General features: G+C 34.8%; 3 protein-coding genes across 4 annotated transcripts; all 3 read left to right on the plus strand.

Moving 5' to 3' along the window:
• Positions 1 to 3,842, plus strand: LOC135683633 (uncharacterized). 2 transcript variants are annotated; one of them, XM_065198955.2, is made up of 4 exons: positions 1 to 1,883; positions 2,069 to 2,093; positions 2,821 to 2,975; positions 3,276 to 3,842. In XM_065198955.2, exons 1-4 carry the CDS (start codon positions 1,584 to 1,586, stop codon positions 3,777 to 3,779), a joined length of 984 nt encoding a protein of 327 aa, XP_065055027.1. In that variant the 5' UTR covers positions 1 to 1,583; the 3' UTR covers positions 3,780 to 3,842. The 2 variants fall into 2 exon arrangements, with proteins under 2 accessions (XP_065055027.1, XP_065055019.1); XM_065198947.2 differs by having other exon boundaries at positions 3 to 1,883; positions 2,815 to 2,975.
• Positions 3,843 to 8,930: 5,088 nt separating this feature from the next.
• On the plus strand, positions 8,931 to 13,422 carry LOC135683650 (uncharacterized). Its single transcript, XM_065198965.1, has 4 exons — positions 8,931 to 9,441; positions 9,794 to 9,818; positions 10,318 to 10,472; positions 11,054 to 13,422. Exons 1-4 carry the CDS (start codon positions 9,142 to 9,144, stop codon positions 11,555 to 11,557), a joined length of 984 nt encoding a protein of 327 aa, XP_065055037.1. The 5' UTR covers positions 8,931 to 9,141; the 3' UTR covers positions 11,558 to 13,422.
• A 3,149-nt stretch (positions 13,423 to 16,571) lies between these two features.
• Positions 16,572 to 20,075, plus strand: LOC135695369 (uncharacterized). Its single transcript, XM_065214480.2, has 4 exons — positions 16,572 to 16,952; positions 17,304 to 17,328; positions 17,828 to 17,982; positions 18,564 to 20,075. The coding sequence occupies exons 1-4, from the start codon at positions 16,653 to 16,655 to the stop codon at positions 19,065 to 19,067; spliced, it is 984 nt and encodes a 327-aa protein (XP_065070552.1). The 5' UTR covers positions 16,572 to 16,652; the 3' UTR covers positions 19,068 to 20,075.
• Positions 20,076 to 23,199: the final 3,124 nt, after the last annotated feature.

Consider the following 23,199-nt stretch of genomic DNA (forward strand, 5'->3'; position numbering starts at 1 on the left):
GGCTTTCAAAAATCTCGAGGTTTTTAAAGAAAATTTTAAGAAAACTCGAGGTCTTGCACCCACCAAACTTGGCAGGTCTGCTGTTTACACGACACAATGGTCCCGGTTACCGTGACGACAAATGATGCCTTGCACATGTGCATTGGTTGAAACTGACCAAATCTTCCACTTGAAACTGCGGCGGACATCAGAATTTGTAAGAAATTTTATGTCCAGGGGACAATTCACTCTTGCCTTCACAATTCACTTTGATTTCCGAAAAACAGAGGACTTCAAGGAGTTTTCACATAATATGATTTCCACATCATGTATACGATATTTTGATGGAGTGATTTTCCCCTCGATCATGTCGGCGTCAAATCAAAGCAAATGGATACAGATCTTTTTGGAACCTGTCTCGTGTAAATGGGGTCTTAAATTAGCAAAAGCTCATTCCTTAAAAAAATTGAATATAAGTCGCTTCGAGCTAATTAACCAATGCTGCCCATACTCAAGCCATAGAGAATGCTGAAAGAACGATTGCCTCAAATTATCCAAGCCAAACAACCTACACTAACAGGACAAAAGTATTGCAATACCCTAATCAAAATGGCATCAAAAAAATTTGAAGTTTTGTAAACTTTTAACTTTACGATGAAATATTCCCCTCAAAAATAAGCATAATCATTCTAAACCAGGAATCAAACTCTTCGAAATTTATTGAGGATTTCGAAAAACTTAGAGTTACAATATTAACGTAAGAAATTTTACAGTTATAAGAAAAAATATCCGCAGTGGTAAATTCAAGATATTGACAAGATAAGGAGCGAGTAGTTGTGATAAAACTTCGTGTAACTGGTCTCTCGACTCTAAAGATTTAGCAACTTTTTATAGAAAATGATAGCAAAATAGTGAAAGTTTAGGAAACAACAAATGAAGTTATTAGCTCTGACTCTTTTAGCCTCGAAATTCTCCAATAAAACTTGGATAATTTTTTTGGTACATTTAGGCCTATATAAATTAGTAAATCATGAATTAGCGACGTGCGAGTTAATGCAGTGAAACATTTCAAAATAATGCATAACAGTTTCTTTGGTGGAATCAAATTAATGCTAGTAAAATGAGGAAGGCACTTTTTATCATAAAAAGTTATTATTGCGTGATCCGCCATTAATCGCCTTCGCAGGTGTTGCCATACTTTTGTCCTGGTAGTGTACATATATCATGCACATTATGAGCTTCAAACACTGCTGTTTAATTACTTCTATGTCAACAGAAAAGCGAAATAAAAAGGCGCACAGATAAGAATGAAAGCAAAATTTGAACTTGTGCAATAAACTATGTTATTTAAAGAGATGAGAAGCAAATAACGTCGAAGAAATTGGAAAACTTCTAATTAGCTTGACAAAATAGCATTAGTTATCAGTCAATATTGTTGAGGTTGATTGATTGGTTTAGAAATAATGCTTTCTTAGAATCATTTGCCGCAAGAATTTTTAATCAGCACTATGAACAGTAAAGGTTTATATAATCCGTTTTTACACTTTCAATTCAACTCTTCAGCTCCTAGTTTCAGCATCTGTCTATCGCAATCAAAATAAAAAATGGCGATTGCAACTATCTTGATAGGTTTTTGCATCTCATTGATTCATTCTGTGTGCAGTGAAGAAAGATTTGTCACAAAAGTCTTCGATAATAAAAGGTCTTTGTGCCCAGATTTGGTTAAAAAAGTTTACACAGTGACAAGTGAAATGCAGTGCATTCACAGATGTACGAGGAACAAAGATTGCAGCATCATAAACTACAGCAATGAAGATGACGTCACAGAAAACTGTGAAGTGTTCATCGGTGGCCACTGCTCGAGCAAGGAGGAATCCAAAAGATGGAAATCTAGTGTTGTTAAGGTAAAAGTTAGCATAAGGAAAAAAAACTCTTCTGATGAACATTTATTTTAGTTCAATTTCATGGATTAAGGGAATATTTGTTACTGTCTACTGTCCAGTTTTTTTTGGTTCAACTGTTTGAATATGTTTGAAAGTTCAAATAGCTGTTCAGCTTTTTGAAGAGAGGATTGTTTTTTCAATTCTAGAGCAAGTTGTTTCCAGTGGCAAAAGGTAAGTAAAAAAGTGCCTAAGAACAACATAGTGTATTACTTCACGTCTACTAACTTGCTGAAATTAAAGTTCTTTAATAACTACGCAACAGCAATAGCATCAATAATACGTTTCACCTTGCTTCTATCTCCACACAATGTAAGAATTATGAGATATATAGTATTTCAATGTTAGAAGGGTTGACAAAATCAGCAGACTAATATTCTAAGTGACATAAATCGCACTTGATTAAGTCTACAGCAATGAAGCTTAAGAAAACTGTTGGGGGGGGTGGGGTGGGGTGGGGAGGAGCAAATTGGCGGATGTTGACAATAATACAATGCATCCAAACTACTTCAAGTAAAGTTTTGAGCCATTTGGAAAAACACAGACAAATTTTCAGACAGGAATATATTGGAAAATACGAATAAATTTGCTTATGTTCGAAATATGTTCGAAAGTTAGAACAAAGGAGCAATAGATAATAAACTTGAAACTAGAAATGTTTCATATTTGCTGACAAACCAAAAGATGGGCAGAAGATGAAGCAAAGATGGGCGAGATAAGAACTTTCTTGAAATTTTGACTAAAAAATAAACATTTCACACATCTGTATGACCACCAGCAAATTCTCACTAGTGATTTATAGCCTGTGTTCCAGACCCCTAGATTGAAAGTAGAGTTAGGGGTCTGGAGCACAGGCTAGTGATTGACTGTATTCAACAAAGTTATTCAATTTAAGAAACAGTTTTCAAGAGTTGCAGAGAAGCATTTTTGGAAGGAAAAAATACAGAATCCGGAGTGTACACTTTGGAGTCGGGCCGTCATTTCTGCAACATGAGTGATATTCCAAATTGCGGAGGAGGTGGATGGACACTTGCGATGAAAATTGATGGAACAAAGGTACGATAAGTGAAAGTTATCCTGTTAGTGGTAGGATTATTGCTTTGGAATATGTTTGCCAGAAAGGTAACTAATTGTTTGGCATTGTTAAAATATGGCCTGTCATGGATATCAGTGTACAAATTAAATGTTCGGAATCAACTGATAGATGGCACTTTTTACAAAATTGGCATATTCCTCTTAACAATCTAAAAAACAACGCCCTGGGTTCTAAATATGCTCATACATTTGATATTAACTGGCTTTAATGTCTGAAATTTCCAAACAAGATTCATTGTTTGTTTATCATTTCACCTCTAGGGCACATTTTCTACTGGATCAGTTTATTGGTCAAATGGTGAAGTTTATAATACGGAGTTGGGGATCAAATCCTTCTATGAAAACGAAGCAAAGTTCCCTGCCTTCAGCAATGTGGCATTTGACGAGATCTGCATTGGTATGAAGGCATCATCTGTTGTGAATTGGCTGCGTTTACCAGTAAAAAGTTCCTCCCTGCTTGCTATTTTCAACCCTGGTACCTATATACAAACCAACCTTGGAAGGTCGGCTTGGAAAAACTTGCTTCTATCATCTTCATTGCAACGTAACTGCAATCGTGAAGGAATCAATGTGAAGAACGATGCAGGAGTGATTATGGCAAGAATTGGTCTCATTGCTAACAATGAAGATGAGTGTGCTTCTCCTGACTCGTTCTTTGGATTAGGGATTCCAATAATCGTATGTGGCAATGAAGCACTAGACAGTCCATATGTTGACAATGGCAAAGTAAGAATCAGTGCCATGGGCTTTGTTCTGATCAAATGAACATGAATCTGGTCTAAGGCACTTAGAAACAGTTTACTGTATCAGAGTTTTTTTCATTTTTTACCAAACTTAGCTCATGGCGAAAAAGGTTATATAATTGTTGGAAAATTTGATATTAAAAAAAGACCTTTATCTAATTATACATATAATAGCAATTTTAGAAAGAGGAGAGAAGCACTTACACGAAACCTTTCCTCGAAATTCATAAATATGTGCAAGTTAAACTTGCAATTATTTGCAAGCAAATGTCATATAGAAATAGTTCCTATTTGCACCTCACGAAGAGGCCCTTTGTGATTTCCATGTCTTACTGCACATATTCATGTCTGACTGCCGCCTAATCAGAAAAAATTATCCAATTCAGTTAAAATTTGGAGGTTAAATGCCAATGAAACAATGATAGTCGGACAAGACCCACACAAAACCCCTCCCTCCGTTACGTGAACCGTCCCCTACACCCATGCATTTAGGGGTACGTTGACACTGCTCCGAATTTGTTTCTTTCACACTTATCTGTTTTCAAATGAGTATGATATGAACATGGTTTACACGGCTCAAACAAAAAACTCTGTTGGTAGCCCAGGGGAGCTACTCAAACTTTTTATACACGGGAAAGTCCATCCGCAAATATCAAAATTCATCCGATATCACCGAAAACAAATTTTACAGACACAAAAGTATCATTCAAAAAGTGCTGATCAGACCCGAAAATATCAAATTACAAAATCTTGTTGTTGAATACATATGATACCACTAGTCACAGTATTTTAGACTTTATCCTATAATATGATACCACTAGTCACAGTATTTTAGACTTTATCCTATAATAATCAGTTTAAACACATCTGTTCTTTTATTCATGTTTTTGATATTGTTGGACCAATTAGTATCAAAAAGGTATATTGTTAAATCGGGTACCCAAAAGTATTAGATCACAAAGAAAATCATTACCCTCAATTATCGAATGGAAACCCCCGCGCATGAAACTTTTGAACATAGGCTTTCAGAAGGAATGGCATAGAATGAATTTAAATCGAGAACAAAATTTTTGTAATAGCGACCTGTCCATGGTGAAGTCTCATTTTTGAAATGTTTTTCATTTGGTGTGCCAGAAAGCTCGTGCCTTGTTCCCGTTGTTAGTGTATTCATATGTATCCGTTTTTGGTGTTCACACTGAAAACTGAGCAATACGCAGCTTATTAAAATTTTACGTATTCAAATGATTCCCCTTTCATAACAGAGCAGTGTGAGCGGAAAACCAAAACTGGATTAGTTTGACTCCGTTTTCATATAAAAAAGGAGCAGTGTGAAATCGGCCTAAGTCTCTGTAGGGAATCAAAGCAAAGTGGACTCTGAGGCTGTCAAAATTTTAATGGTAAAACATGTTACGAAGAGATTTGTAGTTAGTAAGAACCGACAGTAACGATATGGCCTTCAAATTATCTCTCTCAAAATATACCAGGTGTAGTTAGCCTTTCCAGGAAGATCATGGTATTTTGAATATTTATCGCTCCCCCTACAGCTACTGCATGCATATGGAGTGGCATTATTTTTGGTTCCACAATCAATGTTACAAACCTTCTGCTTTAAAGTAAAGAGAAGTGAGCCTATGGATTGTCAATGTATATAAGAAAATAACGATGCATTTAATGCTCTTCTTAAATATTATAGTTTATTTTGATGTAGTAAATAAGTATCTCAGTGTTTTTCAGCCAATCAATATCTACTTGCTTTTGTGTAAAAAGCGTCAAAGATGTTTAAAGCAGTAGAGTGTCAAAATTTTTCAAAGTTTTTATTTTGATTAATTTTAACTTCCGTTGATATGTTTAGCTGCATTTGACTAGCTACTGCTGTAGCAGGGTAATAATATGTTTCTCAAGTTTCTGTTGTCTTTCTCCTTTCACCACGTTAAATGCATTTTATTAGTCGTGGGTCTATTTTCTGTAAATATTAAGGGCGGTATCGTAATTATTATTTGAGATGTGAGTAAGCGCAATTTTTATGGCTCCTATAGCCAAAGGATTTCGAGGCAATTATTCAATCAAGAGCCAACATAAAATTAGGTTCACCTTACAGACTCACCTTAAAAAGTGACAGAACTTCTTCATACCACATTGACTTGATAGACATTGAGTACAGAAGATGTCATAGATCTGAAGTTAAAGTTGTTTATATTGCTTTCTACGAGCTTGTTTTATGATTCTCAATGCCATATAGACGGAGCATGGCACGCTTCTGTGTGCAGAGTAAGAAGATTCTGGGTTGCAACTCTGTGACCCACTACAAGTATCACGCTTGACGCAGCACTCAGGCAGATGGTACTTGCATAAGCTGGATTCTCTACAAGGTAAATAATTTTCTATCAATCAGTACAGCCCAGTACATTTAAATCATATACAAATGATTATTAAACCTCTGACAAGAAAACTTGTTGATCAAAAGCTAACAAACTGCAATTAATTATAGAAGTAATGTTAGCGTTATAACCTATTGAAGACTATATGGCAGCTATCGAGAAATTCTTTGATGCCAACGCAGTGATAGAGTTGTGACGTCATCAAACATATATTTTTAGAATTTTTAAATTTTAACCACATAAAGGATCACCATAGAAAACTTTCAAATATGCAAAATTGACCAAATATGTCTAAAATCAGTTAAGATATTGCCAATGAAAGCTTTGAAGTTTGCTGTTATTTTATTTTATTTATTTCAACGAATTACTGTTATTTTGGCTATAAAGTTATGAACAGAGACCAAAATAAAGAGGTTTGATGGGCAAATAGCCAATACATATATCGTCATATCTTTACTAATTTGTAATACAATTCACTGATTTTGCACATTTAGAGCTACTTCATGGTGTTCTTTCAGGTTATGGGATCCAAATTAAACAATTCTAATATTAGATTTCTGCGATGTCATCACTTTAGAACTCTATTTTGCCATGATGTAATATCTATGTTGATGACCTGCTCAGTTGCCTGAAATATAGCAGAATGTACCGAACAGTGCATTAAAAGTTTTTCTCAAAGCAAGTGCTCAGGAACCAGTGTTGGAATATTCCTCTGGAGGCTAAAGAAGCAGTTACAAGGACAGATCATTTGAAAATTATGTAAACCATACGTAAGGTACCTGGATAGAAGAAAAACAATCATTGATAATAGCATTGTGGAAGAAATTTCTGGTGTATGAAGTATGATTGATTGTTAGAGTGGAGTTAGGATAACTTGGCCAGAATATAGATCTAGAATATAAATCACTAAAAACTCGCACAAGAGACAAAAGCTGATGGTGTTGATGATGTAGGTCTTAACTGTGAATTGTTAACAATTAGATTTTTGGAATTTAAAACTCTTGATCACGCAACTTAGAATTACACTATGAAATGCCGCAAGATGTGCAATGTGCACATATGTTGATAACTTGGTTAAACTTTGAAAATAGCTTTTTAAGCTTGCAAATAGATTACTTTCATTTTGTTTCGGTTCTAGAACTTCAGAACAGAGACCAAATAAAAAGAATTTGATGGGTGACGAGCCTGTGCTGATGTTGCTCTATCAAAGTGAATTTGCAACCAATAAAACTATTTAATAACATCCAGGGATCGTTTATGACACAGTTCTGGTAATCATATCAAAATAAAAATTTCTCAGAACAAATTTTTGTCGCACTAATTGATTATGAAACTGTTTTTCCCCATTATGGGTAGTTTATTCCCCGGTTGTCTGCTACTTTTGACCATTAATCAACCATACCACACTACAGATTACTCTTCCCCCTTTGGCCAGCTTCTACAAAGCATGCTATGAAATTACAGTATTGCTAGCTGGAAAGCTGAGAAATGGGCTAATAAGCAGGTTTTGTTCATAGTGCAGTTATCAAGAACGCTGACAAAGCTGAAAGTAGAGCTCAAATTTCCCACAGCAAATATCTGCCGCATATATGAAATTTTAATTATATTCATTGTATGTATTTTTTAAGTAGGATCGCGAATTGCGATCTTCTTTAATTGAAAGACATTAATAAAAGGCCAAAAGTCTGGAAAGAAAGCAAAATTTGACTCAATACCGTGTAAATTGAAATAGAGGACTATGTAAACAACAGTGACAAAGCTGAAAAATGTCATGGAAAATTTGATGAAAGATAACAAACATTGAGTTTGAGATTATGATTCATCTCTTATAAGAAATCGATTTAATGATCACCTTATAAGATTTTATGATCCAAAAGGTATAAAAACTGTTTAAAATGACAGCTTTCCGAAATGTCAAAGAAAATATGCGGAGTGTTGTTAAAGTATTCGATCCTCGAGAGAAGGAGAAAACGATGTTTTGATGAATGTCATCGAATGCGCAAATCGCACATAAGGTGCTTGAATACGTTTTATGTTGCAGGATTACCACGCTTGTTAATTGTTACTTGGGTTATACAGTAAGGCATCTAAACTATATATCCACGAAAGCGTTATCAGTAAGATTAAATGTTAATAACAGTGAAACATCAGTAGTTTTAAATGAAAAAAATCAATAATTAGTATAGGAGATCAGCAGAATGAATGCGCACGTTGTGATAAAAGCATGAAAATCTGCACAACTACACAGTTTGATATGCTGACTAAGATGGGATCGAGACCCAGACTGTAAAATGCCCCAAAATGCTATTTTTAGAATTCTTCATTGTTCCCAGACTCCCAAACTGATTATCTCTATAACTTTGTTGAAAACAAAATAAATGACATGAAAATTGGTATCGATACTAGTCATAACACGGTGATATGTTTTAGATTCACACCCATCGTCAAAATGGCTCCAAACGATATTTTTAAACTATGCACTCGTTCCCAGACATCTAACACCCTTATCTCTACAACTCCGCTAAGAATAATATCAATAGCAAGCAACTTGATTTAGATACTAATTATAGCACACTAAAAAAATTTGGTTCGACACGCATCTTCAAAATGCCCCACAATGCTATTTTTAGAACGCTTGTTCCCAGAATAATTTTTCAATAATTTTTTCTGTCGGTATATGAATTTTCAAAAAAAAGGAGAAATTCTTTTTCAAGCAGTTTGCCTCTAGGATCAATTAAAATTTTCTGATAAATTAAATTAATAAAAAACTACATCTAATATTTACAAATGATTGTGTAATTGAAATTCGGCCTTCTGAACATTAGAAATTCTTTTTGTAGCTAATCGCCGTGAAAATTCATGATCAATCATTTATATAATAACATATAACAATGTATCCACTATTATAAAGAATATCTTTTTGATTGTCACGAGAAAATAGTTCAAATCAGTCCATCTCTTCAGCTACTCGTTTCAGCATCTGCCTAATGCAAGAAACATATTAAGATGGCCTCTGCAATAATCTTCACGTTTATATGTATCTGTCTGATTCTATTTGCGCGTTGTGAAGAGAGATTTGTCTCAAATGTCCTTGATAAAACAAGGTCATCCTGCCCAGATTTGGCTAAGAAAGTCTACACAGTCACAAGTGAAATGCAGTGCATTCACAGATGTATGAGGAACAAAGATTGCAGCACGATAAACTACAGAACTGAGAATGACGTCACAGAAAACTGTGAAGTGTTCCTTGGTGGCCATTGCGCGAAAAGACAGTGCTCGAGGAATTGGAAAACTATTGTTATTAAGGTGAAAATTTTTATTCAATTTGAGCACTACATAGAGTAAAAAAAGACACCTTTCTTCTGAAAAATATATCTTGTTTGTTTACGTTTCATTGATCTAGGGTACAGGCTGATAATTATCTATTGTTTACATCACTGTCGCTTGCATATTCCCCATTGAAAAACAATAGAAGTCTTTTGTGTTGCTTGAGTCGGAAATTATTATACCCTCCTTTAGAACAAAAACGTCTTCAAAATCCAGTTAGAGTCCCGTTAACATAGATAGTTCTGAGCAAGTCTTCTACTCTTGATTACGATTTGAAATTTGAAAAAAAACTTCCAATTTTTTTAAAATATGATTTTCCTTTCAATTTCAGAGCGAATTGTTCCCAGTTACTAAAGGTATGTGAACAAGAAACTAAAAACAAGATAGTGAAATACTGCGTTTATTTTAAAACTTCTTGTTAAAGTTGTTATTCATAAAAAACTGCATAGCCACAAAAAGTATCAAGAATTTGTTTGACAAAACCTTATTATTCAAAATTCATAAATAATGTAAAATGTAGTAATTATATATCAAAGGGTATAAAAGTTACATACGGCTTTTTATTTCCTGTAATATTTTGAATAGAATCTTAGTCTTGACCTCATTTTATGCTGATTTTTATGCTTGATGACAGAAAATCATTCTCGTAATGAATTTTAGGACGTTTATCCTCTCCGTTATAGGCTATTGAAGTCTAATATAGCGATCTCGAAGAAGGGCAAAATTCTGATAGTTTGAATCCTTGTAATAACACTAGAAAATTATTTGGCATTAGCGTAAAAGAGCCGAAAATGTCACCCATTGCCTAGCTTATTTGCAATCTCGACTTAATCAACTCGTGCATTTCATCAACAGTTTTCAAGAGCTGCAGAGAAGTCTTCTTGGAAAAAGAAAATGCAGCATCTGGAGTATATGATTTGGAGTCAGGCCGTCATTTCTGCAACATGAGTGAGATTCCAAATTGCGGAGGAGGTGGATGGACACTTGCGATGAAAATTGATGGAACAAAGGTACGATAAGTGAAAGTTATCCTGTTAGTGGTATGATTATTGCTTTCGATTATGTTTGCCAGATAGGTAACCAATTGTTTGGCATTGTTAAATTATTGCCTGTCGTGGATGTCAGTGTACAGAACCGTGTTTACTATTGTTTACTACGGTTTACTTTGGCTTACTACGATTTAATATGGTTTTAATTGCGTTTGTTATGTTTACTCTGGTCTACTATGATTTACAATGCTTTACTGTGGCTTCCTATGGTTTACTGTCGTTTGCTCTGTTTACTGTGGCATACTGTGGCAATAGGTATCATTTATTTAAAACAAAAGATTTTTCTGCCAACATAAGACCAGAAGTACTTACAAGACTGGCATTTTTTGTGATTTTGTAAATCTTACTATGTATTTTTTGAACAGGCTGCGCTGTTATTTTGTAAATAAGGAAAACGGAAAATTGGCATATTCCTCTTAACAACCTGAAAAACAACACCCTGTGTTCGATATAGGCCCAAACATTTGATACGAACTTGCTTTAATATTAATGTCTAAAATTTCCAAACAATATTCATTGTTTGCCTATCAATTCACCTCTAGGTCACATTTTCTACTGGATCAGTATATTGGTCAAATGATGAAGTTTATAATACGGAGTTGGGGATCAAATCCTTCTATGAAAACGAAGCAAAGTTCCCTGCCTTCAGCAATGTGGCATTTGACGAGATCTGCATTGGTATGAGGGCATCATCTGTTGTGAATTGGCTGCGTTTACCAGTAAATAGTTCCTCCCTGCTTGCTATTTTCAAACCGGCTACCTATATACAAACCAACCTTGGGAGGTCGGCTTGGAAAAACTTGCTTCTATCATCTTCAATGCAATTCAATTGCAATCGCGAAGGAATCAATGTGAAGACCGATGGAGGGGATATTATGGCAAGAATTGGTCTCATTGCTAACAATGAAGATGATTGTGCTTCTCCTGACTCGTTCTTTGGATTAGGGATTGCATCCACCATATGTGGCAATGAAGCACTACACAGTCCAAATGTTGACGATGGCCAAGTAAGAATCGAAGCCATGGGCTTTGTTCTGATCAAATGAACATAAATCTGATCTAAGACAGTTAGGAACAGTTTACTGCATCAAAGTTTTTTTCATTTTTTACCAAACTTAGCTCATGGTGAAAATTGTTATATAATTGTTGAAAAATTTGATATCAAAAAGATACCTTTATCTAATTATACATATAATAGTACAAATAATAATTATAAATATTCAATATTTTTTGCACTCATTTGCTTTAAATCGTTGTGAATATTATCATTGCAGTGGATTTTTTTATGAATATTATTTTATTGGCCCAGGCAACAGCCTGATTGATTATAGTAGTAAGTAGGGAAGAAATCTGATACATTTCGGTAGAAGATATAAAGGCTGGAGGAGGGAGACTGCCGCCTAATCAGAAAAAATTATCATATTCAGTTAAAATTTTGAAGTTAAATGCCAATGAAACATTGATAGTCGGACAAGACCCACACAAAACCCCTCCCTCCGTTACGTGAACCGTCCCCTACGCCCATGCATTTAGGGGTACGTTGACACTGCTCCGAATTCGTTTCTTTCACACTGATCTGTTTACAAATGAGTACTATATGAACATGGTTTACACGGCTCAAACAAAAAACTCTGTTGGTAGCCCAGGGGAGCTACTCAAACTTTTTATACACGGGAAGGTCCATCCGCAAATATCAAAATTCTCTTAAAATCACCGAAAACAAATTTTACAGACACAAAAGTATCAGCCAAAAAGTGCTGATCAGACCCGAAAATATCAAATTACAAAATCTTGTTGTTGAATACATATGATACCACTAGTCACAGTGTTTTAGGCTTTATCCTATAATAATCAGTTTAAACAGATCTGTTCTTTTATTCATGTTTTTGATATTGTTGGACCAATTAGTATCAAAAAGGTATATTGTTTAATCGGGCAACCAAAAGTATCAGATCACAAAGAAAATCATTACCCTCAATTATCGAATGGAAACCCCCGCGCATGAAACTTTTGAACATAGGCTTTCAGAAGGAATGGCATAGAATGAATTTAAATCGAGAACAAAATTTTTGTAACAACGACCTGTCCATGGTGAATTCTCATTTTTGAAATGTTTTTCATTTGGTGTGCCAGAAAGCTCGTGCCTTGTTCCCGTTATAAGCCTATTTATATGTATCCGTTTTTGGTGCTCACACTGAAAACTGAACAATACGCAGCTTATTAAAATTTTACGTATTCTAATGATTCCCTTTTCATAACAGAGCAGTGTGAGCGGAAAGCCAAAACTGGATTAGTTTGACTCCGTTTTCATATGAAAATGAAGCAGTGTGAAATCGGCCTAATTCTCTGTAGGGAATCAAAGCAAAGATGGACTCTGAGGATGTCAAAATTTTAGTGGTAAAACATGTTACGAAGAGATTTGTAGTTAGTAAGAACCGACAGCAAAGATATGGCCTTTAAATTATCTCTCTCAAAATATATCAGGTGTAGTAAGCCTTTCCAGGAAGATCATGGTATTTTGAATATTTATCGCTCCCCCTACAGCTACTGCAAGCATATGGATTGGCATTAATTGTAGTTCCATAATCAATGTCACAAACCTTCTGCTTAAACGTGAAGTAAAGTGAGCCCGTGGATTGTCAATGTATATAAGAAAATAACGATGCATTTTAATGCTCTTCTAAAATATTGTAGTTTATTTTGATGTAGTTCATAAGTATCTCAGTGTTTTCCAGCCAATCAATATCTACTTGCTTTTGTGTAAAAAACGTCAAAGATGTTTAAAGCAGTAGAGTGTCAAAATTTTTCAAAGTTTTTATTTTGATTAATTTTAACTTCCGTTGATACGTTTAGCTGCATTTGACTAGCTATTGCTGTAGCAGGGTAATAATATGTTTCTCAAGTTTCTGTTGTTTTTCTTCTTTCAGCACGTTAAATGCATTTTATTAGTCGTGGGTCTATTTTCTGTAAATATTAAGGGCGGTATCGTAATTATTATTTGAGATGTGAGTGAGCGCAATTTTTATGGCTCCTATAGCCAAAGGATTTGGAGGCAATTATTTAATCAAGAGCCAACATTCAATAAAATTCATTTTACAGACTCACCTTAAACAGTGACAGAATTTTTTCATGCCACATTGACTTGATAGACATTGAGTACAGAAGATGTCATAGATCTGAAGTTAAAGTTGTGTATATTTCTTTTTACAAGCTTGTTTTATGATTCTCAATGCCATATAGACCGAGCATGGCACGCTTTTGTATGCAGAGTAAGAAGATTCTGGGTTGCAACTCTGTGACCCACTACAAGTATCACGCTTGACGCAGCACTCAGGCAGATAGTACTTGCATTAGCTGGATTCTCTACAAGGAAAATAATTTTCTATCAATCGGTAAAACCCTGTACAAGTAAATCATATGCAAATGATTATTAAACCTCTGACAAGAAAACTTGTTGACCAAAAGTTAACAAACTGCAATTAATTGTAGAAGAAATGTTAGCGTTATAACCTATTGAAGACTATATGACAGCTGTCGAGAAATTCTGTGATGCTAACGCAGTGATAGAGTTCTAAAATGTGACGTCATTAAACATATATTTTTAGAATTTTTAAATTTTAACCATACAAAGGATCACCATAGAAAACTTTCAGATATGCAAAATTGACCAAATATTTCTAAAATCAGTTAAGATATTGCCAATGAAAGCTTTGAAGTTTGCTAACGAATTACTGTTATTTTGGCTATAAAGTTATGAACAGAGACCAAAATAAAGAGGTTTGATAGGCAAATAGCCAATACATATATCGTCATATCTTTACCAATTTGTAATACAATTCACTGATTTTGCACATTTAGAGCTACTTCATGGTGTTCTTTCAGGTTATGGGATCCAAATTAAAAAATTCTAATATTAGATTTCTGCGATGTCATCACTATAGAACTCTATTTTGCCATGATGTAATATCTATGTCGATGACCTGCTCAGTTGCCTGAAATATAGCAGAATGTACCGAACAGTGCATTAAAGGTTTTTCTCAAAGCAAGTGCTCAGGAACCAGTGTTGGAATATTCCTCTGGAGGCTAAAGAAGCAGTTACAAGGACAGATCATTTGAAAATTATGTAAACCATATGTAAGGTACCTGGATAGAAGAAAAACAATCATTGATAATAACATTGTGGAAGAAATTTCTGGTGTATGAAGTATGATTGATTGTTAGAGTGGAGTTAGGATAACTTGGCCAGAATATAGATCTAGAATATAAATCACTAAAAACTCGCACAAGAGACAAAAGCTGATGGTGTTGATGATGTAGGTCTGTGAATTGTTAACAATTAGATTTTTGGAATTTAAAACTCTTGATCACGCAACTTAGAATTACACTATGAAATGCCGCAAGATGTGCAATGTGCACATATGTTGATAGCTTGGTTAAACTTTGAAAATAGCTTTTTAAGCTTGCAAATAGATTACTTTCATTTTGGTTCGGTTCTAGAACTTCAGAACAGAGACCAAATAACAAGGATTTGATGGGTGACGAGCCTGTGCTGATGTTGCTCTATCAAATTGAATTTGCAACCAATAAAACTATTTATGAATATTCAGGGATAGTTTATGACACAGTTCTGGTAATCTGATTAAAATACAAAATTTCTAAGAAAAAAATTTTGTCGCACTAATTTCTTATGAAACTGTTTTTCCCGATTATGGGCAGTTTATTGCCCTGTTGTCTGCTAATTTTGACCATTAATCAACCATACCACACTACTGATTACTCTTTCCCCTTGATCAGCTTCTACAAAGCATGCTATGAAATTACATAATTGCTATCTGGAAAGCTGAGAAATGGGCTAAAAAGCAGGTTTTGTTCATAGTGCAGTTATCAAGAACGCTGACAAAGCTGAAAGTAGAGCTCAAATTACCCACAGCAAATATCTGCCGCATATATGAAATTTTAATTAGATTTATTGTATGTATTTTTTAAGTAGGATCGCGAATTGTGATCTTCTTTAATTGAAAGACATTTATAAAAGGCCAAAAGTCTGGAAAGAAAGCAAAATGTGACTCAATACTGTGTAAATTGAAAGAAAGGATCATGTAAACAACAGTGAGAAAGCTGGAATTTGATGAAAGATAACAAACATTGAATTTGAGATTATGATTCATCTCTTATAAGAAGTCGATTTAATGATCACCTTATAAGATTTTATGATCCAAAAGGTATAAAAACTGTTTAGAATGACAGCTTTCTGAAATGTCAAAGAAAATATGCGGAGTGTTGTAAAAGTATTCGATCCTCGAGAGAAGGAGAAAACGATGTTTTGATGAATGTCATCGAATGCGCAAATCGCACATAAGGTGCTCTAATACGTTTTATGTTGCAGGATTGCGACGCTTGTTATATATTACTTGGGTTTTACAGTAAAGCATCTTAACTATATATCCACGAATGCGTTATCAGTAAAATTAAATGTTAATAGCAGTGAAACATCAGTAGTTTTAAATGAAAAAAATCAATTATTTGTGTAGGAGATAAGCAGAATGAATGCGCACGTTGTGATAAAAGCATGAAAATCTGCACAACCACACAGTTTGATATGCTGAATCAAATGGGATGGAGACCCAGACTATAAAATGCCCTCAAATGTTTTTTTTAGAATGCTCAATTGTTCCCAGACTCCTAAACTGATTATCTCTATAACTTTGTTGAAAACAAAATAAATGACATGAAAATTGGTGTCGATACTAACCATAAAACGGTAATGTAATTTAGATTCACACCCATCGTCAATTAATTTTTTTCTGTTGGTATTTGAATTTTCAAAAAAACAGAAATTTTTATTCAAGCAGTTTGCCTCTAGGATCAATTAAAATCTTTGGATAAATTAAATTAATAAAAAATTGCATCTGTTATTTACAAATGATTGTGTAATTGAAATTCGGCCTTCTGAACATTAGAAATTCTTTTTGTAGCTAATCGCCGTGAAAATTCACGATTAATCATTTATATATCAACATATAACAATGTATCCACTATTATAAAGAATATTTTTTTGATTGTCACGAGAAAATAGTTCAAATTGGCCCATCTCTTCAGCTACTCGTTTCAGCATCTGCCTAATGTAAGAAACATATTAAGATGGCCTCTGCAATAATCTTCACGTTTATATGTATCTGTCTGATTCTATTTGCGCGTTGTGAGGAGAGATTTGTCTCAAACGTCCTTGATAAAACAAGGTCATCCTGCCCAGATATGCCTAAGAAAGTCTACACAGTCACAAGTGAAATGCAGTGCATTCACAGATGTATGAGGAACAAAGATTGCAGCACGATAAACTACAGAACTGAGAATGACGTCACAGAAAACTGTGAAGTGTTCCTTGGTGGCCATTGCGCGAAAGGACAGTGCTCGAGGAATTGGAAAACTATTGTTATTAAGGTGAAAATTTGTATTCAATTTGAGCACTACATAGAGTAAGAAAAGACGCCTTTCTACTGAAAAATATATCTTGTTTGTTTACGTTTCATTGATCTAGGGTACAGGCTGATAATTATCTATTGTTTACATTACTGTCGCTTGCATATTCCCCATTGAAAAACAATAGAAGTCTTTTGTGTTGCTTGAGTCAGAAATTATTATACCCTACTTTAGAACAAAAACGTCTTGAAAATCCAGTTAGAGTCCCGTTAACATAGATAGTTCTGAGCAAGTCTTCTACTCTTGAGTACGATTTGAAATTTGAAAAAAAACTTCCAATTTTTTAAAATATGATTTTCCTTTCAATTTCAGAGCGAATTGTTCCCAGTTACTAAAGGTATGTGAACAGGAAACTAAGAACAACATAGTCAAATACTGCGTTTATTTTAAAACTTCTTGTTAAAGTTGTTATTTTTAAAAAACTGCATAGCCAGAAAAAGTATCAAGAATTTGTTTGACAAAACCTTATTATTCAAAATTCATAAATAATGTAAAATGTAGTAATTATATATCAAAGGGTATAAAAGTTACATACGGCTTTTTAATTCCTGTAATATTTTGAATAGAATCTTAGTCTTGACCTCATTTTATGCTGATTTTTATGCTTGATGACAGAAAATCATTCTCGTAATGAATTTTAGGACGTTTATCCTCTCCGTTATAGGCTATTGAAGTCTAATATAGCGATCTCGAAGAAGGGCAAAATTCTGATAGTTTGAATCCTTGTAATAACACTAGAAAATTATTTGGCATTAGCGTAAAAGAGCCGAAAATGTCACCCATTGCCTAGCTTATTTGCAATCTCGACTTAATCAACTCGTGCATTTCATCAACAGTTTTCAAGAGCTGCAGAGAAGTCTTCTTGGAAAAAGAAAATGCAGCATCTGGAGTATATGATTTGGAGTCAGGCCGTCATTTCTGCAACATGAGTGAGATTCCAAATTGCGGAGGAGGTGGATGGACACTTGCGATGAAAATTGATGGAACAAAGGTGCGATAAGTGAAAGTTATCCTGTTAGTGGTATGATTATTGCTTTCGATTATGTTTGCCAGATAGGTAACCAATTGTTTGGCATTGTTAAATTATTGCCTGTTGTGGATGTCAGTGTACAGAACCGTGTTTACTGTTGTTTACTACGGTTTACTTTGGCTTACTACGATTTAATATGGTTTTAATTGCGTTTGTTATGTTTACTCTGGTCTACTATGATTTACAATGCTTTACTGTGGCTTCCTATGGTTTACTGTCGTTTGCTCTGTTTACTGTGGCATACTATGGCAATAGGTATCATTTATTTAAAACAAAAGATTTTTCTGCCAACATAAGACCAGAAGTACTTACAAGACTGGCATTTTTTGTGATTTTGTAAATCTTACTATGTATTTTTTGAACAGGCTGCGCTGTTATTTTGTAAATAAGGAAAACGGAAAATTGGCATATTCCTCTTAACAACCTGAAAAACAACACCCTGTGTTCGATATAGGCCCAAACATTTGATACGAACTTGCTTTAATATTAATGTCTAAAATTTCCAAACAATATTCATTGTTTGCCTATCAATTCACCTCTAGGTCACATTTTCTACTGGATCAGTATATTGGTCAAATGATGAAGTTTATAATACGGAGTTGGGGATCAAATCCTTCTATGAAAACGAAGCAAAGTTCCCTGCCTTCAGCAATGTGGCATTTGACGAGATCTGCATTGGTATGAGGGCATCATCTGTTGTGAATTGGCTGCGTTTACCAGTAAATAGTTCCTCCCTGCTTGCTATTTTCAAACCGGCTACCTATATACAAACCAACCTTGGGAGGTCGGCTTGGAAACACTTGCTTCTATCATCTTCAATGCAATTCAATTGCAATCGCGAAGGAATCAATGTGAAGACCGATGGAGGGGATATTATGGCAAGAATTGGTCTCATTGCTAACAATGAAGATGATTGTGCTTCTCCTGACTCGTTCTTTGGATTAGGGATTGCATCCACCATATGTGGCAATGAAGCACTACACAGTCCAAATGTTGACGATGGCCAAGTAAGAATCGAAGCCATGGGCTTTGTTCTGATCAAATGAACATAAATCTGATCTAAGACAGTTAGGAACAGTTTACTGCATCAAAGTTTTTTTCATTTTTTACCAAACTTAGCTCATGGTGAAAAATGTTATATAATTGTTGAAAAATTTGATATTAAAAAGATACCTTTATCTAATTATACATATAATAGCAATTTTAAAAAGAGCAGAAAAGCATTTACACGAGACCTTTCCGTGAAATTCAGAAATATGTGCAAGTTAAATTTATAATTATTTGCACTTCCCATTTGCACCTCACAAAGATCCCTTTTGTGATATTCATATTTACATTTTTGCATTTGTTTCTAGCTAGCATCCAAAGGTAGTTTTAGGACACTTTGAAGCTGTGCTTATCGAGCAGTGTCCTGGTCCTTCCTCTCGATTTGACAACACCTCGTGATTCCTACGCTCAGTGGCGGATCCAGGGGTGTGCAAAGGGTGCTTGAGCACCGGTCAGATTTTCAAAGTACTGTTTCTTGTATCTGTTCCTTTGCGTGTTTCCGAAAAAAGCTAAAGGTTTCTACTGATTCGATGTTTTCATCTATTGTGCATGAAAAATATCCCTTTATCTTTTATCAGGAAAGTGGTAACATACAATCTTTGTGAAAAATTGCAAGAAATCATAAAATATTATATGCATCTGTTTGAGGAATAGGGTGACATGCCAGGTTGCGTTTTATTAGCCATGTTATTAGTTGATTTGAGTTTCGCAAACGTGAATCAATGTTGTTTGCTTTGAGGTAATTGTGACACTACGACAAGCGTTAATTGAAGTGTTGAGATATTTGCTTTTTTTATTACGCGGTTAATGGCATCGCAGCCCCCCTTTGTGATTTTTCTAAAGGAAAAATAGTTCAAAGAGGCGTGTAAATGCCTGTCAAAGTCCTTGGAACATCAACACAATTTTTTAACATTATATATAAAATTAAAGAGAAGTAAAATTCATTTTTTAAGAACACAATTCCAAGCTGCAAAAGATAGCTTTCAACCAGTGTAACGAATTTCGTAAAACATTTTCTAATTTTTCATAAAATACATTGCCTTATTTTGTACAATACTTTCCTTGCTTCCATAGCCACTCTTGTTTACCGTATTCTATTCTATTTTTGGTCCCATTAGAGAGTAGAGCTTATCGAGAAAAAGATAAAAATTCACCAATAAAAAATTGAGTTTTGGAATTTAAACAATGATTGTTTTTAGAAAAATCAATCACACCTGTTATGGGCATAATAATTACAAGATTTCACTTTCATCCGAGTCGAAATCCTAGTAGACTTGCATAAATACTGGTGTGGCATCTTGAATATTTAAATTGTCAATACCTTCAAATGTGTTTTTATGTAATTCTGTCAGTAGTTGCAGAAGATTTTCCAAATTGAAACAGCATAGGTTTTATTCAATATATTCAAACTGATTACTATTGTAAAGATTTGCTGGTCTCTATATGTTTTCAAAATATTTGGGGGACGCTCATCGGAGAGTGGATGCTGATTAGAGAAATTTTGCTCAAAAGGGGGGGCGTGTATTAGAGAGGGACGCTCATTGGATAAAACACGCTTCCTAACATCGCCTCCGAAAATGGGCATGGTCAATTAGTTGGGTGCATCCCTTAAACTGAGCACCCGCCAAAAAATTTCCTGGATCCGCCCCTGCCTTCGCCTGGAATTACAAAAAGCTGGCAACTCTCTTCACTCTGGATAAAGTTTGGTCATGCCAGGGACTCGAATCACGAGCCCTTGGGTTTGTAGTCAGCGCCTCTAACAACTGAGCCTCGCACTGTCTATCTGAATCATTTGCTTTGACTCGTTTAAGATGTTTTCACTGCAGTGGATTTCTTTATGAATATTAATTTTTTTGGCCTAGGCAATAGCCTGACTATATTACTAAGTAAAGAAGAATCTTGATACATTTCAGCATAGGCGTAAGAGATATAAAGGCTAGGGAGGGGGGCTATAGCCTAATCAGAAAATATTCATCACACTCCACTTGCATATATAGGATAGTGGTTCTATCTTCTCATTTTTAAGATATGGGGAAACATGGTCTACACTCCAGAAAGAACAAAAGGTACCCAAGGCATTTGAGAGCTGCAGAAATTTTGTTCAGAAACAAGGAAGGTCAAGGAATAAAAGAAAGCAAGTCTATTGCAAAGAACGTCAAGACCTTTTTCAACAATAAATTAAAGCAGAATTGCTTCAGAAACTTTCCAAGCTGAAAATTTTACAGTATAAATTATATGTTGCAACAAGGGCAATGATAAATTTTTGATAACTTTCGTCTGACTTTGAGTTAGAAAAAGGATGAACGCCGAAAAATTTCATCTAAGGATAAACAGAAATTTCTAGAGTTTCTCGTAATTTTTTGAGCAAGTGCAACGAAAGTAATTATGGTACATAATTTTGGAGAATTATTTTTGACAGTTTTACGAAAAACAGGGATTTAATTCATCCTCGAGTAAAAAGAAATGTCAATGGAGAAAATCATGCTGTTATCAAAGAAAGAGTTCAAAAGTCAGAAGAGAAGCAGAAAGCTTATCATGATCGTTCAGCGAGGATGCGAGAATTTGCAGTAGAAGACCATGTATGGGCACGAAACTACAGTAGAAGAGGACCCAAATACGTTCGTGCCAAGTTACTTCGCGAAGCAACCCTGTTGTCTTATCGAGGTGTTGTTCGTGATGGCTTGATAAGGCGACGACATTCCCAGCAACTGAAAACTAGAATTAAGCAAGAGATTGGCCAGTTGATTGTGATGAAGATGATCTGCCGCTGCCGTTTTCTTCGTTTGGTCGATCAAATGACGATGCAACGAATGTTCCAGAGACCAATGAAGAGTTCAAAACTTACCGGCACCATCTCGCTAAGTTCGTGCAAGGAGATAGCCGGGAAGATTGATAAACTATGACATTTAGGGTGGACAAAATTAAGTGGGGAGGTGAAATGTTATTGTGTCATTGTTTAACCGTTTAAATAGAGTAGCCCCATGGGGACTTTAAGCTAGCGCATCATAGTTGTTTACGACAGATCATGGGCTCCGACAAAGGTTGAAAAGTGGGGGAGGGGGGCCAAGGGAAAATTAACACCTATAACAAAAGATTTTGAAAAAACTCTATTATTTTGCAAAAAAGTGGGGGCCAAGGCCCCCCGGCCCCCCGTTCGTCGGAGGCCCTGGAGATTTACAATGCTTGGAGGTTCAGTGGTTTGAAAAGCAGACGCGTTGTTTTTTATATCTTGTTTGGCTAGGCCCATGTTTTAAGAAAACATACAGTAGCACGGCCAGCACGAATTTTAACTTGGATAAAAGTGAACAAATGATCATGCAATATAGCAAAAGTAAAAAACTCCAAAAAGAAACTTTAATTTTAAATGGCCAAGTTATTAAAGAAGTAGAGTCATACAAATATCTAGGGGACTTGAAAAATAACAAAGGAACCTTGGATTTGTGCATCAGTAAACGAATAAACTCTGCCTTGGGGGTTATTAAATAAATAAAATTCCTTATTAAACAGGATGCACTCAAGAAACAGAGTTTTGCAATCAGTATCAAACTGATTGAAGCAATTTTGATGCCAAAAGTTCTGTACGCATGTGAAACATGGACTAACGTAACTAATAAGCTATTTAAAGACTTAGAAAAATTGCAAAAAGATGCAGTAACAATAATTAACTCTCTACCCCAATCAATGTCATATGATGGAATAGTCCTTGAATGTGGCCTGATGCCAATGGAATTTAGAATAAAGGAGAAAAGATTAATATACTTCAATAAGGTATTAAACATTAACGAAAGTAGATTGACCAAGATAGTTTATGAAGAGCAAAAAATGTTTAAATTACCCAAACTGTTGGTATAAAGAAGTGATTAGTGACATAAAACTGATTGATATTAACCTCAAAGAAAATCAGATCAAAAATTTAACCAAAGAACAGTGGAAAAAAGTTGTTAGAGAAAAAATTATCATAATCATAGAGAATAACATTAGAAATAATAGTAAGACTAAACTTAGATTTATCAAGGGTAGTAAATTTGAAATGAAAGAGTATCTGGGGTGTGAAGACGCGTCATCCCTGCTGAAATTAAAACTAAACATGGTTGACTTAAGAGCGAACTACAAAGGAAAGTACTCTGATTT

The sequence above is a fragment of the Rhopilema esculentum genome, chromosome 17, assembly GCF_057945365.1.
Source record: "Rhopilema esculentum isolate cy_ngs chromosome 17, ASM5794536v1, whole genome shotgun sequence".
Taxonomy (NCBI): domain Eukaryota; kingdom Metazoa; phylum Cnidaria; class Scyphozoa; order Rhizostomeae; family Rhizostomatidae; genus Rhopilema; species Rhopilema esculentum.

Bases quoted from the DNA above. Each gene is read 5' to 3' on its own strand.
- LOC135683633 (XM_065198947.2), top strand. From the start codon at position 1,584: ATGGCGATTGCAACTATCTTGATAGGTTTTTGCATCTCATTGATTCAT. The intron at 1,884-2,068 runs GTAAAAGTTAGC...TTTCAATTCTAG, and splicing joins GGAAATCTAGTGTTGTTAAG to AGCAAGTTGTTTCCAGTGGC. The intron at 2,976-3,275 runs GTACGATAAGTG...TTTCACCTCTAG, and splicing joins TGAAAATTGATGGAACAAAG to GGCACATTTTCTACTGGATC.
- LOC135683650 (XM_065198965.1), top strand. From the start codon at position 9,142: ATGGCCTCTGCAATAATCTTCACGTTTATATGTATCTGTCTGATTCTA. The intron at 9,442-9,793 runs GTGAAAATTTTT...TTTCAATTTCAG, and splicing joins GGAAAACTATTGTTATTAAG to AGCGAATTGTTCCCAGTTAC. The intron at 10,473-11,053 runs GTACGATAAGTG...ATTCACCTCTAG, and splicing joins TGAAAATTGATGGAACAAAG to GTCACATTTTCTACTGGATC.
- LOC135695369 (XM_065214480.2), top strand. From the start codon at position 16,653: ATGGCCTCTGCAATAATCTTCACGTTTATATGTATCTGTCTGATTCTA. The intron at 16,953-17,303 runs GTGAAAATTTGT...TTTCAATTTCAG, and splicing joins GGAAAACTATTGTTATTAAG to AGCGAATTGTTCCCAGTTAC. The intron at 17,983-18,563 runs GTGCGATAAGTG...ATTCACCTCTAG, and splicing joins TGAAAATTGATGGAACAAAG to GTCACATTTTCTACTGGATC.